This window comes from Oncorhynchus keta, chromosome 26, assembly GCF_023373465.1.
Source record: "Oncorhynchus keta strain PuntledgeMale-10-30-2019 chromosome 26, Oket_V2, whole genome shotgun sequence".
Lineage (NCBI taxonomy): Eukaryota > Metazoa > Chordata > Actinopteri > Salmoniformes > Salmonidae > Oncorhynchus > Oncorhynchus keta.
In genome coordinates, this window is record NC_068446.1 from 11,285,677 (window position 1) to 11,300,874 (window position 15,198).

Here is a 15,198-nt window from a genome sequence, read left to right on the forward strand (position 1 = left end):
ACTGTCAACTGTGGGACCTTATATAAACAGGTGTGCCTTTCCAAATCATGTCCAATCAATTGAATTTACCACAGGTGGACTCCAGTCAAGTTGTAGAAACATCTCAAGGATGGAAACAGGATGCACCTGACCTCCAATTTTGAGTCTCATAGTAAAGGGTTTGAATACTTCTGTAAATAAGGTATTTTGTTTTTTATATATAAAAAATTGCTAACATTTCTACAAACCTGTTTTCGCTTTGTCATTATGGGGTATTGTTTAGATTGATGAGGAATTTCTATTTGATTTCATCCATTTTAGAATAAGGCTGTAACTAGAGGTCAACCGATTATGATTTTTCAACGCCGATACCAATTATTGGAGGACCAAAAAAGCCGATACCGATTTAATTGGCAGATTATTATTTTTTTTCCCATTGTTTGTAATAATGACAATTACAACAATACTGAATGAACGTGTATTTTAACTTAATATAATACATCAATAAAATCAATTTAGCCTCAAATAAATAATGAAACATGTTCAATTTGGTTTAAATAATGCAAAAACAAAGTGTTGGAGAAGAAAGTAAAAGTGCAATATGTGCCATGTAAGAAAGCTAACGTTTCAGTTCCTTGCCCAGAACATGAGAACATATGAAAGCTGGTGGTTCATTTTAACATGAGTCTTCAATATTCCCAGGTAAGAAGTTTTAGGTTGTAGTTATTATAGGAATTATAGGACTATTTCTCTCTATACCATTTGTATTTCATTAACCTTTGACTATTGGATGTTCTTATAGGCACTTTAATATTGCCAGTGTAACAGTATAGCTTCCGTCCCTCTCCTCGCTCCTCCCTGGGCTCGAACCAGGAACACATCGACAACAGCCACCCTCGAAGCATCGCTCCACAAAAGCCGCGGCACAAAAGCCGTCGGCCCAAGGGGAACAACTACCCCAAGTCTCAGAGCGAGTGACGTTTGAAATGCTATTAGCGTGCACCCCACTAACTAGCTAGCCATTTCACATCGGTTACACCAGCCTAATCTCGGGAGTTGATAGGCTTGAAGTCATAAACAGCGCAATGCTTGAAGCACAGCATCGAAGCTTACGAGCCTGCTCCTGCCTACCACCGCTCAGTCAGACTGCTCTATCAAATGTCAAATCATCGACTTAATTATAATATAATAAACACACAGAAATAAGAGCCGTAGGTCATTAATATGGTTGAATCTGGAAACTATCATTTCGAAAACAAAACGTTTATTCTTTCAGTGAAATACGGAACCGTTACGTATTTTATCTAACGGATGGCATCCATAAGTCTAAATATTGCTGTTACATTGCACAACCTTCAATGTTATGTCATAATCATGTACAATTCTGGCAAATTAGTTCGCAATGAGCCAGGCGGCCAAAACTGTTGCATATACCCTGACTCTGCGTGCAATGAACGCAAGAGAAGTGACACAATTTCACCTGGTTAATATTGCCTGCTAACCTACCTTTTAGCTAAATATGCATGTTTAAAAATATATACTTCTGTGTATTGATTTGGACACGTTGGAGCAACGACCGTCCTTATTCGCAATGCGCACCACATCGATTATATGCAACGCAGGACAAGCTCGATAAACTAGTAACATCAACCATGTGTATTTATAACTAGTGATTATGATTGATTGTTTTTTTATAAGATAAGTTTAATTCTAGCTAGCAATTTACCTTGGCTTCTTACTGCATTTGCGTAACAGGCAGGCGGTTAGTGTTGGACTAGTGAACCGTAAGGTTGCAAGATTGAATCCCTGAGCTGACAAGGTAAAAATCTGTTGTTCTGCCCCTGAACAAGGCCGTTAACACACCGTTCCTAGGCCGTCATTGAAAATAAGAATGTGTTCTTAACCGACTTGCCTTGTTAAATAAAGTCGTAAAAAATATATATATTTTTTCAATCTGCAAAATCGGCGTCCAAAAATACAGATTTCCGGTTGTTATTAAAACTTGAAAACGGCCCTAATTAATCGGCCATTCCGGTTAATCGGCAGACCTCTAGCTGTAAGGTAACAATGTGGAACAAGGGAAGGGTTCTGAATTCTTCTGAATGCACTGTATATACCTCAAGCCTGTGTTTGTGTGTTCACAGAAAATAGTTGCGCAGAGGGCAATATGAATGTCGTTGTGGAAAAGAGCGATGACAGTGATGACGAAGGCAACGACTATGTCAATACTAAAGGTATGGCCCACATTGAATAGAATATAACTTATCAGGAATGTGATTTTTCAACAGTTGTGATAACCCTTGGAACTCTTTATGCCTTAGGAGAGGACTAAGGTCATTATAAACTGATTACTTTATTACTAACCGGGAGCATGGTGTAACAGGCCGGCAGTCACAGCTGCACTCAACTTGTGTATTGGGGTGCATTCCAATACTCTAATAATGATACCAAAAGGTACTTTAGTGCTAAACAACCTGGTATTGTGTATGTGTAATGACGTTAATACCACATTCCTCCCCTCTTAAGATTTCAATATTACATCTTCACAAATAAACCCTTTTTTAACGATATCGAACATAAGACATTGCCTAAGCGCTTATTGCTAAGGGAATACATTTACATTACATTTAAGTCATTTAGCAGACGCTCTTATCCAGAGCGACTTACAAATTGGTGCATACACCTTATGACAACCAGTGGAACAGCCACTTGCATCTAAATCTTGTTGGGGGAGAAGGATTACCTACCCTTACTTACCCTATCCTAGGTATTCCTTGAAGAGGTGGGGTTTCAGGTGTCTCCGGAAGGTGGTGATTGACTCCGCTGTCCTGGCGTCGTGAGGGAGTTTGTTCCACCATTGGGGGCCAGAGCAGCGAACAGTTTTGACTGGGCTGAGCGGGAACTGTACTTCCTCAGTGGTAGGGAGGCGAGCAGGCCAGAGGTGGATGAACGCAGTGCCCTTGTTTGGGTGTAGGGCCTGATCAGAGCCTGGAGGTACTGAGGTGCCGTTCCCCTCACAGCTCCGTAGGCGAGCACCATGGTCTTGTAGCGGATGCGAGCTTCAACTGGAAGCCAGTGGAGAGAGCGGAGGAGCGGGGTGACGTGAGAGAACTTGGGAAGGTTGAACACCAGACGGGCTGCGGCGTTCTGGATGAGTTGTAGGGGTTTAATGGCACAGGCAGGGAGCCCAGCCAACAGCGAGTTGCAGTAATCAAGACGGGAGATGACAAGTGCCTGGATTAGGACCTGCGCCGCTTCCTGTGTGAGGCAGGGTCGTACTCTGCGGATGTTGTAGAGCATGAACCTACAGGAACGGGACACCGCCTTGATGTTAGTTGAGAACGTCAGGGTGTTGTCCAGGATCACGCCAAGGTTCTTAGCGCTCTGGGAGGAGGACACAATGGAGTTGTCAACCGTGATGGCGAGATCATGGAACGGGCAGTCCTTCCCCGGGAGGAAGAGGAGCTCCGTCTTGCTGAGGTTCAGCTTGAGGTGGTGATCCGTCATCCACACTGATATGTCTGCCAGACATGCAGAGATGCGATTCGCCACCTGGTCATCAGAAGGGGGAAAGGAGAAGATTAATTGTGTGTCGTCTGCATAGCAATGATAGGAGAGACCATGTGAGGTTATGACAGAGCCAAGTGACTTGGTGTATAGCGAGAATAAGAGAGGGCCTAGAACAGAGCCCTGGGGGACACCAGTGGTGAGAGCGCGTGGTGAGGAGACAGATTCTCGCCACGCCACCTGGTAGGAGCGACCTGTCAGGTAGGACGCAATCCAAGCGTGGGCCGCGCCGGAGATGCCCAACTCGGAGAGGGTGGAGAGGAGGATCTGATGGTTCACAGTATCGAAGGCAGCCGATAGGTCTAGAAGGATGAGAGCAGAGGAGAGAGAGTTAGCTTTAGCAGTGCGGAGCGCCTCCGTGATACAGAGAAGAGCAGTCTCAGTTGAATGACTAGTCTTGAAACCTGACTGGTTTGGATCAAGAAGGTCATTCTGAGAGAGATAGCGGTAGAGCTGGCCAAGGACGGCACGCTCAAGAGTTTTGGAGAGAAAAGAGAGAAGGGATACTGGTCTGTAGTTGTTGACATCGGAGGGATCGAGTGTAGGTTTTTTCAGAAGGGGTGCAACTCTCGCTCTCTTGAAGACGGGAGGGACGTAGCCAGCGGTCAGGGATGAGTTGATGAGCGAGGTGAGGTAAGGGAGAAGGTCTCCGGAAATGGTCTGGAGAAGAGAGGAGGGGATAGGGTCAAGCGGGCAGGTTGTTGGGCGGCCGGCCGTCACAAGACGCGAGATTTCATCTGGAGAGAGAGGGGAGAAAGAGGTCAGAGCATAGGGTAGGGCAGTGTGAGCAGAACCAGCGGTGTCGTTTGACTTAGCAAACGAGGATCGGATGTCATCGACCTTCTTTTCAAAATGGTTGACGAAGTCATCTGCAGAGAGGGAGGAGGGAGGGGGGGAGGATTCAGGAGGGAGGAGAAGGTGGCAAAGAGCTTCCTAGGGTTAGAGGCAGATGCTTGGAACTTAGAATGGTAGAAAGTGGCTTTAGCAGCAGAGACAGAGGAGGAAAATGTAGAGAGGAGGGAGTGAAAGGATGCCAGGTCCGCAGGGAGGCGAGTTTTCCTCCATTTCCGCTCGGCTGCCCGGAGCCCTGTTCTGTGAGCTCGCAATGAGTCGTCGAGCCACGGAGCGGGAGGGGAGGACCGAGCCGGCCTGGAGGATAGGGGACATAGGGAGTCAAAGGATGCAGTAAGGGAGGAGAGGAGGGTTGAGGAGGCAGAATCAGGAGATAGGTTGGAGAAAGTTTGAGCAGAGGGAAGAGAAGATAGGATGGAAGAGGAGAGAGTAGCGGGGGAGAGAGAGCGAAGGTTGGGACGGCGCGATACCATCCGAGTAGGGGCAGTGTGGGAAGTGTTGGATGAGAGCGAGAGGGAAAAGGATACAAGGTAGTGGTCGGAGACTTGGAGGGGAGTTGCAATGAGGTTAGTGGAAGAACAGCATCTAGTAAAGATGAGGTCAAGCGTATTGCCTGCCTTGTGAGTAGGGGGAAGGTGAGAGGGTGAGGTCAAAAGAGGAGAGGAGTGGAAAGAAGGAGGCAGAGAGGAATGAGTCAAAGGTAGACGTGGGGAGGTTAAAGTCGCCCAGAACTGTGAGAGGTGAGCCGTCCTCAGGAAAGGAGCTTATCAAGGCATCAAGCTCATTGATGAACTCTCCAAGGGAACCTGGAGGGCGATAAATGATAAGGATGTTAAGCTTGAAAGGGCTGGTAACTGTGACAGCATGGAATTCAAAGGAGGCAATAGACAGATGGGTAAGGGGAGAAAGAGAGAAAGACCACTTGGGAGAGATGAGGATCCCGGTGCCACCACCCCGCTGACCAGAAGCTCTCGGGGTGTGCGAGAACACGTGGGCGGACGAGGAGAGAGCAGAATAAAGGCCAGCATCCCGGAGTCACCTGTTGATGTTGAAACTGGTGTTTTGCAGGTACAATTTATTGAAGCTGCAAGTTGGGCACTTGTGAGGCATCTGTTTCTCAAACTAAACACTAATGTACTTGTCCTCTTGCTCAGTTGTACACCAGGGCCTCCCACTCCTCTTTCTATTCTGGTTAGAGCCAGTTTGCGCTGTTCTGTACGAGATCTTCAGTTTCTTGCCAATTTCTTGCATGGAATAGCATTAATTTCTCAGAACAAGACTAGACTGACAAGTTTAGGAAGAAAGTTATTTGTTTCCCTTTTGAGCCTCTAATCGAACCCACAAATGCTGATGCTCCAGATACTCAACTAGTCTAAAGAAGGCCAGTTTTATTGATTCTTCAAACAGGACAACAGTTTTCAGCTGTGCTAACATAATAGCTAAAGGGTTTTCTAATGATCAATTAGCCTTTTAAAATTATGAACTTGGATTAGCTAACACAACGTACTATTGGAATACAGTAGTGATGGTTGCTGATAATGGGCCTCAGTATGCCTATGTAGATATTCCATAACAAAAACTGCCATTTCCAGCTACAATAGTCATTTACAACATTAGCAATGTCTACACTGCATTTCTGATTAATTTGTTATTGTAATGGACAAAAAATTTTGCTTTTCTTTCAAAAACAAGGACATTTATGAGTGAGCACAACTTTTGAATGGTAGTGTATGTACTCTACTTATCTAAACAAGTCTGTCAGTGTAAACAATAAACATGACATTTCACATATTCACAATTTTATTTTCACATGCTTGGGTAACTAAGTATTTAACTCTAGAGTTTTTCACTGTGAGTCTTTTATTTTTGTCTTTTAAAAACAATTTAATAGGGCGGAGCTAGCATGTTGGAGTGAACGGTTGTGCGTGAGAGGCTCCTGCAACTTTTTTGCGAAATAATCTAATTTAACCTACTTTATGGCACTTTTTACAACAAACTTTTCATTCTAATACAAGATTGTAACTTTTTATATGAAAATGCCGAGTAATATGCGACCAAAGGACAATAAATTCACAGCGGAGGCCACTACTCCCCACTAAACAACGAGACAGACATGGCGGGAGGCACCTGCAACAACGTGACACTTACAGAACTTACCCGGGCTTTGGGGGAGCTACGTGTTGCTATAGGTGAGGATCTTAAGGCCACTATTGCTGAACTGGACACCAAAATCGAGAGCATAATTCGAACGGTCGCATCGCATGGCCAGAGTATTGTGGACCTTGAGAAAGCTTCTGAATTCAACGCTGGTAGGATCGACAAGTTAGAGAAGCTATGCACGTCATTGCAGGATAGTGTGCAGAGGCTTTCTGTGAAAGTGGTAGACCTGGAGGGCCGATCCAGACGTAATAACCTCCGCATTGTTGGTCTGGCAGAGGGGGTAGAGGCGGGCTCTCGCCCCACCGACTTCTTCGCCAAGCTATTGAAGGATGCAATGGGATCGGATGTTTTGGATTCGGATCCCCACCTGGATCGTGCTCCCTTGTCCCAGTGCCTGGACCGGGCCAACGTCCTCGCCCAGTAATCATCTGTTGTCACAGTTTCAAGACCAAGGATCTTATCCTGCGTGAAGCTCGAATGAGGGGCAACCTGTCACATAAAGGGCATCCATTCCGTGTATATGAGGATTATGCGCCCGATGTGGCAAAGCATCGCGCCGACTACAGAGATGTCATGACCAAACTCTACAAACTCCATCTTCGCCCAGCCTTACTCTTCCCTGCAAGACTAAGAATTACCCCGCCTTCCGGTGAGAAGATTTGGCTCTCCTCGGTTTTGGACGCAGAGAAGTTTATCTGGGGAGAGTGCCTTGTCATTGTGTGTTAGGGTCTGCTCATGGACTCAAATCCATACTATACCATATTGGGTGAAACCGTATTAAACGGGCTCAACAAGGGCTACCGAACATGTAAGACGCTGAGCCGACCAATGCAGGGCGGTCAGAGCTCTCATTTAACGTTAAATTCACTTTCATCCTGGCTGTGCTCAGAGCGATGCATATTTTTACTTCCAGGTTTGATCACTGACACTTTCGGATGGATATACTTATATTCCCCCACCTTTGTTTTGTTTCGTTATTTATTTTATAATCCTTACATTATTCTTACTACCATACCATTTATTTATTGCTTGCAGGGGACTGGGGGTGATGGTTAGGAAGGGGCAGACGCAGACACCTGGTTAGCAAGTTGATGTTTTGTGCCGTTCTGCCTTTGTCTAGCCGTGGGCCGCTCTCCCGACTAGAGCCCCACCAGCCCTCTTTAGTGCTTATGGCTGTGTAGGTGTGCGTACATATAATTACTATTTGTACTTTATTACTATTTTCGCTTAGCATTTTAGTAGTATGTATGTGTATATTTTAAATCAGTGTAGATTGTTATACTGTGGTATGAATGTTTGTATGTGTATATACATATTCTTTAAATATATATTTTTATATACGATGTGTGTGTGTGTGTGTGAAAAAAATGTTTTTTTTATTTTATTTTAAATGGGGGGAGCTTTTAATTGAGCAAATCCTTGTTCCGATCTCCTGACCCACAGTATGTAAAGGTACGGCTGGTTTAATATTTGACCAGCAGTGCTTAGCAATATAATCTTGAGGCTACATCTTGCTTATCTCTGGGATTGACCCAGAATGCGCAATATGTTTAAGTTGCAACTTATTCTGTTTAGGTTTATTAGATGCCAACTGAACAGTTTATTCGCGGGAGCCTCCTCAGTTCATATGTTAGTAGAAGTTCTAGGATAGTGAGAGGTGAACGTATATTTGGGATTTTATTTTTGTTTTACCTCTTGTTCGAGGTCGCGCCGTGCTTTTTTGGCATCGGCCAGACAATGCGTTTTATTTTTATTTTTCCTTTTTTTTCTTCCTGTTTGTGCATGCCTGTTAAATATGGGTTGATGGGGGGGAGGGGTGTAAGTGTTGGGGAAATTAGGGGAACAGGGTGGGAAGTAAAGGTGCTTGCAGGGGGGGGAGGGGTGGGTTGGATACTACTCGGGTGTAGGTGCTACATATGCTGATCGTGATGGTTTGGTGTGCTTTCTTAACTTTTTATCAAGTTACATGGTATGCAGGCCACCATAGGAACTACAAACGAGAGGAGGGCGGGGCTTACATTCACTTCCTGGAATGTCAAGGGTTTAAACGAACCAATTAAGAGGGGCAAGGTCCTAGCCCACCTGAAAGCACTCTCGTCTGATATTATATTTTTGCAAGAAACCCATCTGAAGAATAACTCTCATAGCAGACTTAAGTGTAGGTGGGTGGGGCAAGTGTATCACTCTAACTTCTCTGCCAAAACGAGAGGCACAGCGATTCTGGTACGGAAAGGAATTCCCTTTCTACATAAAACCAACCTTGTGGATAAAGAGGGTCGGTATGTGATCGTAATAGGAGAAATCCACTCTACCTCAGTAACTCTACTAAATATCTATGGGCCAAACATTGATAACCCCTCTTTTTTCAAAAGCGTCCTTGCCCTGATTCCAGATATCTCCCATACTAACCTGGTCATTGGAGGGGACCAGTATTTGGATAGATCCTCTACCCGGCGAACCCCTACCTCCTATTCAAGCGAATTCTTGAATACCTACATAAAAAATTTGAACTTATTTGATATATGGAGGATCGCTAACCCTACGGGTAGGGAATACTCCTTTTACTCTCATGTTCACAATGTTTACACTCGAATTGACTACTTTTTGTTGGATGCTAGACTACTCCCCTATACCTGTAATGTGAGGTATCATGATATTATAATCTCGGACCACAGTCCACTCACCTTCTCCCTGAGATTGGGTGACATTGTACCAAACGAGAAGGTCTGGAGGTTGAATCATCAGCTCCTCACAGAACCAACATTCTGTGAATATCTTAAAGACCCAATTACATTTTTGATACCAACGACAACACAGAGACCTCCCCAGCATTATTGTGGGAAACACTGAAGGCCAAGAGTCGGCGAAACAGAGGAAAACTGGAAGAACTGGAGGGACAAATTCACTTACTGGATAGGGAGAATGCTAGCCACCCATCTATGGAGAAACATTAAAAAAATGACCTAAAATTTGAATATAATCAGATTCTCTCAGCTAAAATTGCTTAATCTTTTCTCTATGCCAAGCAAACATATTTTGAGTTTGGTGACAAACCACACAAATTACTCGCCAGACAACTTCGAAAAAATGTGAGTGACCGAATGATTCACAAAGTTAAATCTGCATCTGGGGAATTACTCTCTTCCCCCAAAGACATCAATGACAGATTCCGGCAGTTTTATGAGACTCTATATACATCTAAAGCAGATCCAGCATGTGCTGACCCTGCCACCCGAGCAGTTGGGGGGATAGGGGGGACATCTTCCCTCTTTCTTTCTACGTGTCCTTGTTTTGTATGTCGTGTTTTGTATTATTTGTTTTGCACCCAGGGCTCTGAATCTTGTTGTTCCTGAATGCTCTTTTATGTTTAGATAAGAATTGTATACCTATACACCATTCTTGTGTGTGTTTAATAAAAAACCTTTTGAAAAAAACAACAACAATTCAATACTTTTGTTTTTCAGAGTTCAAAGTCCTTAAAGCAGCTTAGAAGCGTTGCGTGCCTCTGTGCACAACGTACACTAGGGGTAGTATTCATTCTCAACAAAAGCCACCAGCTGTTTCTTAGCCGGGCTATGAATCCAGGAATCCCTTGTCCCATGACTGAAATTTCAGATAAGGGCAAGGTCCCACTCTCCAAAATGTCAGCCCTTGGTATGTTTATCATGGTTATTTTTCTGTCTTGTTTGCGTTCAACTTTCCTTTTCAGGTCTGGATAGACTAGGTCCAGTGTGAAGCGTTGTGGATTGAGATGTTATTCTGTAGCTGACAGAACACGTGACACTTTTGTTGCTATGCTCCCTTCTTAAAACATTTTTTTTAGTGTCTACTGCGCGTTCCACCAGTACATTTGAAGACTGATGATATGGAGCAAATGTCACAGGCACAATATTGTTGCTCACCACCATCTCCGGTATCCCTTGGTTAGTAGTAAAGCTCTGTCGTTGGCCAAATATAGTAGTCGTGAATGAAGCAGAACTAACCGGATACACATCCATCCATTTTTAATGTGCATCAATGATTATCAGGAATATTTTCCCCATGAATGGCCCTGTGTAATCTATGTGCAATCTTCTCCAAGGTTTCTCTGGAAACTCCCAAGGGTGAAGTGGAGCTGGTGCCTTTGTGTTCCTGACATGTTACATGTCTTGACGAGATTGGCTATCACCTGATCTAGTTTTGACCACCACAAGTAACTCCTAGCCAATGCTTTCATACGTGTGACTCTGCTGCTCTAGGATAGCCTGGCTTTGGAAAAATAACTTGTGCTCTCCACAAAATACAACCATCCTGTACACTCAACTCTGTTTTCCTGACACTGTTTGTTGTGAATTCAGTCCTTTCTATTTGTTGTGGCCATTCCCTTACTACATAATCTTTAACTCTAGACAGTACTGTATCTTTACTTGACCAGGACATCTCACTTGCTCTGCAGTCACGAGTGCTGTGTCTACGAAAATCAGCACTGTCCTCTTGAGCTGTTATGGTGGGCGTGTAAGACTGCTCAAGGCATCTGCATTCCCATGGTACCTTCCTAATAAAGCTCAAAAGCAAATACTCCTATGTCATGGGACTTGAATGAGGCAACCCGGTTCCAAAACGAATGCAATCAACTGGTGCAAAACACACCTACGCGGGAGAGATTAATTGAACAACCCTCACTGTAGCTAAAGCTAACCCTTTTCCTAACCTTAGTCTCCTAACCTGCCACGTAAACAAAACATCTGTGTCCAGAAACCATCAGTTTCATAACACCGGAACTGACCAATTGCAGTTTCCTGATATCAGGGAACACCCACATCAAGAGCCACCCTGAGTTGCGGTCTGCAATTACACCATAATCTTTAAAATGCCGCCTCTCCTTTGAAGTAGTAATATCCCTATTCCACCCCTGTGTGGCGTCACATAGGCCTATAGGTTAAGTCCCAATGACACCTTATTCCCTATATAGTGCACTACTTTTGACAAGAGCCCTATGGACCCTAGTCAAAAGTAGTTAGGGTGCCATTTGGGATACAACCGTATTCTCTGCTCATATTTGATAGAAACTGACCTATCCTCCCCATAGCCATTACTGTATGTTGTCCTGATCACATTACTAATTTTCTCAGAGTTCAGTGTGTCAAATCGGAGGGCCTGTTGTCCGGTCCTCTGGCAGTCTCTATGGAGGTGCCACAGGGTTCAATTCTCGGGCTGACTCTTTTCTCTGTATATATCAATAATGTTGCTCTTGCTGCGGGTGATTCTCTGATCCACTTCTACTCAGATGACACTATTCTGTATACTTCTGGCCCTTCTTTGGACACTGTGTTGACAAACCTCCAGACAAGCTTCAATGCCATACAACACTCCTTCCGTGGCCTCCAACTGCTCTTAAATGCAAGTAAAACTAAATGCATGCTCTTCAACCGATCGCTGCCCGCACCTGCCCGCCCGTCCAGCATCACTACTCTGGACGGTTCGGACTAAAAATATGTGGACAACTACAAATACCTAGGTGTCTGGTTAGACTGGAAACTCTTCTTCCGGACTCACATTAAACATCTCCAATCCAAAATGTAAATCTAGAATTGGCTTCCTATTTTGTAACAAAGCATCCTTCACTCATGCTGCCAAACATACCCTCGTAAAACTGACTATTCTACCGCTCCTTGACTTCGGCGATGTCACTTACAAAATAGCCTCCAACACTCTATTCAGCAAATTGGATGTTGTCTATCACAGTGCCATTCGTTTTGTCACCAAAGCCCCATATACTACCCACCACTGCGGCCTGTATTACTTTCGTTGGCTGGCCCTCGCTTTATATTCTTCGCCAAACCCACTGGCTCCAGGTCATCTATAAAAGTCTTTGCTCGGTAAAGCCCAGCCTTCTCAGCTCACTGGTCACCATAGCAGCACCCACCCGTAGCATGCGCTCCAGCAGGTATATTTCACTGGTCACCCCCAAAGCCAACACTTCCTTTGGCCGTCTTTCCTTCCAGTTCTCTGCTGCCAATGACTGGAACGAATTAACAAAAATCACTGAAGCTGGAGACTCATATCTCCCTCACTAATTTTAAGCATCAGCTATCAAAGCAGCTTACAGATCATTGCACCTGTACATAGCCCATCTGTAAATAGCCCACCCAACTACCTCATCCCCCATATCTTTTTTGCTTCTTTGCACCCCAGTATTTCTACTTGCACATCTATCACTCCAGTGTTTAATTGCTAAATTGTAATTATTTCACCACTACGGCCTATTTATTTCCTTACCTCGCAAATCTTACTTCATTTGCACACACTGTATAATGACTGTACTTTTTTTTTATTCCATGTGTAACTCTGGTGTTGTTTTGTGTCGCACTGCTTTGCTTTATCTTGGCCAGGTCGCAGTTGTAAATGAGAACTTGTTCTCAACTGGCCTACCTGGTTAAATAAATAAAAGTACAGTAAGGCATTGTTGGCAGAGTAGATAGATGCAGTTCAATGCATCCATCTATTATTGTCTATCAACAATGACAAGCCACTGGGGTCTGAAAACTTGGATGGAAAATGACTGCGGATAATAGTGGACGTTATTGCCACTCCTATTTGCTATATTTTCAATTTAAGCCTATTAGAGAGTGTGCGCCTGGAGGGAAGCTTAAACTTTTGTAAAAAATTGGTTGACCAGATAGTTAGATATTTCACAGTAAACAAATTGACAACAGACTTTCAGCATGCTTATAGGAATGACATTCAACAAGCACAGCACTTACACAAATTACAGATTGGCTGAGAAATTTATGATAAAAAGATTGGGGGCTGTGTTAGACTTTAAGGTGGCTTTTGACATTATTGATCATAATCTGCTGGAAAAACATGTTATGGCTTTACACACCCCCTGCTATATTGTGGATAAAGAGTTACAGGTAACAGAACACAGAGAGAGGGTGTTCTTTAATGGAAGCCTCATCAACAAAATCCAGGCCCCTTACTTTACTAACGGCATGTGTAAAGCCAGTGTGTCTATGTATGAGGATGACTCAACACTATACACGTCAGCTACCACAGCGACTTAAATGACTGCAACACTTAAAGAGCTGCAGTTTCAGAATGGGTGGCAAGGAAAACATTTGTCCTTAAATATTTCAAAAACTAAAAACATTGTATTTGGGACAAATCATACACTAAACCTCTACTAAATCTTGTAATGAATGTGGTAATTGAGCAAGTTGAGGAGAATAAACTGCTTGGAGTAACCCTAAATTGTAAACTGCCATGGTCAAAGCATATTCATACAACAGTAGCTAGGATGGGGAGAAGTCTGTCTATAATAAAGCGCTGCTCTGCATTCTTAACAGGTTCTACAGGCCTTAGTTTTGTCGCACCTGGGCACCTGGACTACTGTTCGGTCATGTGGTCAGGTGCCACAGAGGGCCTTAGCAAAATTGCAATTGGCTCAAAACAAGGCAGCACAGCTGGCCCTTGGATGTATAACAAAGAGCTAACAAAAATATGCATGTCAATCTCTCCTGGCTCAAGGTGGAGGAGAGATTGACGTCATCGCTACTATTCGTGAGAGGTGTTGACATGTAGAATACACTGGGCTGTTTGAACTACTGGCACACAGCTCGGACACCCATGCATACATACCCCACAAGATATGCCACCAGGTCTTTTCACAGTCCAAGTCCAGAACAGACTATGGGAGGCGCACAGTACTACATGAAACTATTCCACAGTAAAATTACATTTTAAAAAACTGATACATATATACTTTTTGGAACAGCAGGGCCTGTGAAGCAACAAACAGACACACATACCTGAATAATATTCACCAGTACATTTCTTGGTAGTCCAAAATATATTGCTATCAGGTTGTAAATCACTGCTGGCCAGGTACATTGTTTGCTGCCTCCACCCATTCGGGATTCATCTTCAATTACTAAATATTTGTAACGAAAACGGACGACTGTAACTAAGGCTTAGAATGTTAATACAACCAAGCAAGCAATGATCACAAGTCAGTCGTAATGTGGTTAATAGGTTTGCGCACGTGTCAAACACATGGGCCCGCATGCTAAATAGGACTCACAAGCAAGTATAAATGAGTCAACAATTTAGTACTTTACTTCATGAAATTACAGCTTGATGCACTCACATCAGTGAATTCAACTTCAATTGCGCTGCTTTCATGTGCCCCGTTTACAGCGCACAGTGGAGTGTACAGACACATGCCACAAGCTAGGCTACTAAAATGTTGCAGTCTGGCTTCGGTATTTAAAGCTTCATGGTTAACCGAAAAACAAAACCTGCAATAAATGATATATATCCACACATCACTTATGTTGAAAAATACAATAATTGTTTTCATGTGACATTTGACTTATATACAGTATGTATAAGAAGTATGCTCCTATGTGACCAGTTGTATTCAAATGTCCCTTATGTCATATGTTACCTTAAATGCTCATTTGTGACACCAAGTATTCGGGAAGTGCTTCACGATAGCAACATAAGATAAAGAGCACATAGAACATAGTTAGGGGTTAGTGTCATTAAATAAATACAAATTTAAAACTTTGCATAAAGCTGTTCAGATTCAGTTTAAGAAATCCTTGCCCAATAATGCCCTATTTGCAATGATACAAGCATTTCGCTACAACCACCAAA

General features: G+C 43.6%; 1 protein-coding gene across 5 annotated transcripts in view; it reads left to right on the plus strand.

Annotated features, from left to right (window-relative positions):
• lat (linker for activation of T cells) overlaps positions 1-15,198 on the plus strand; it is a 34,574-nt gene that overhangs the window by 17,087 nt on the left and 2,289 nt on the right. For 2 of the 5 annotated variants that reach the window (XM_052480233.1, XM_035736938.2), the window contains one exon: positions 2,124-2,698. The exons of 1 other annotated variant lie outside the window; for it this stretch is intronic. In XM_052480233.1, coding sequence (XP_052336193.1) covers positions 2,124-2,233 — 110 coding nt within the window. In that variant the 3' untranslated portion in view covers positions 2,234-2,698. Of the gene's footprint in view, positions 1-2,123; positions 2,699-15,198 lie in introns of those variants that run through there. 2 more of the 5 variants (XM_052480234.1, XM_035736939.2) reach the window with 1 other exon arrangement.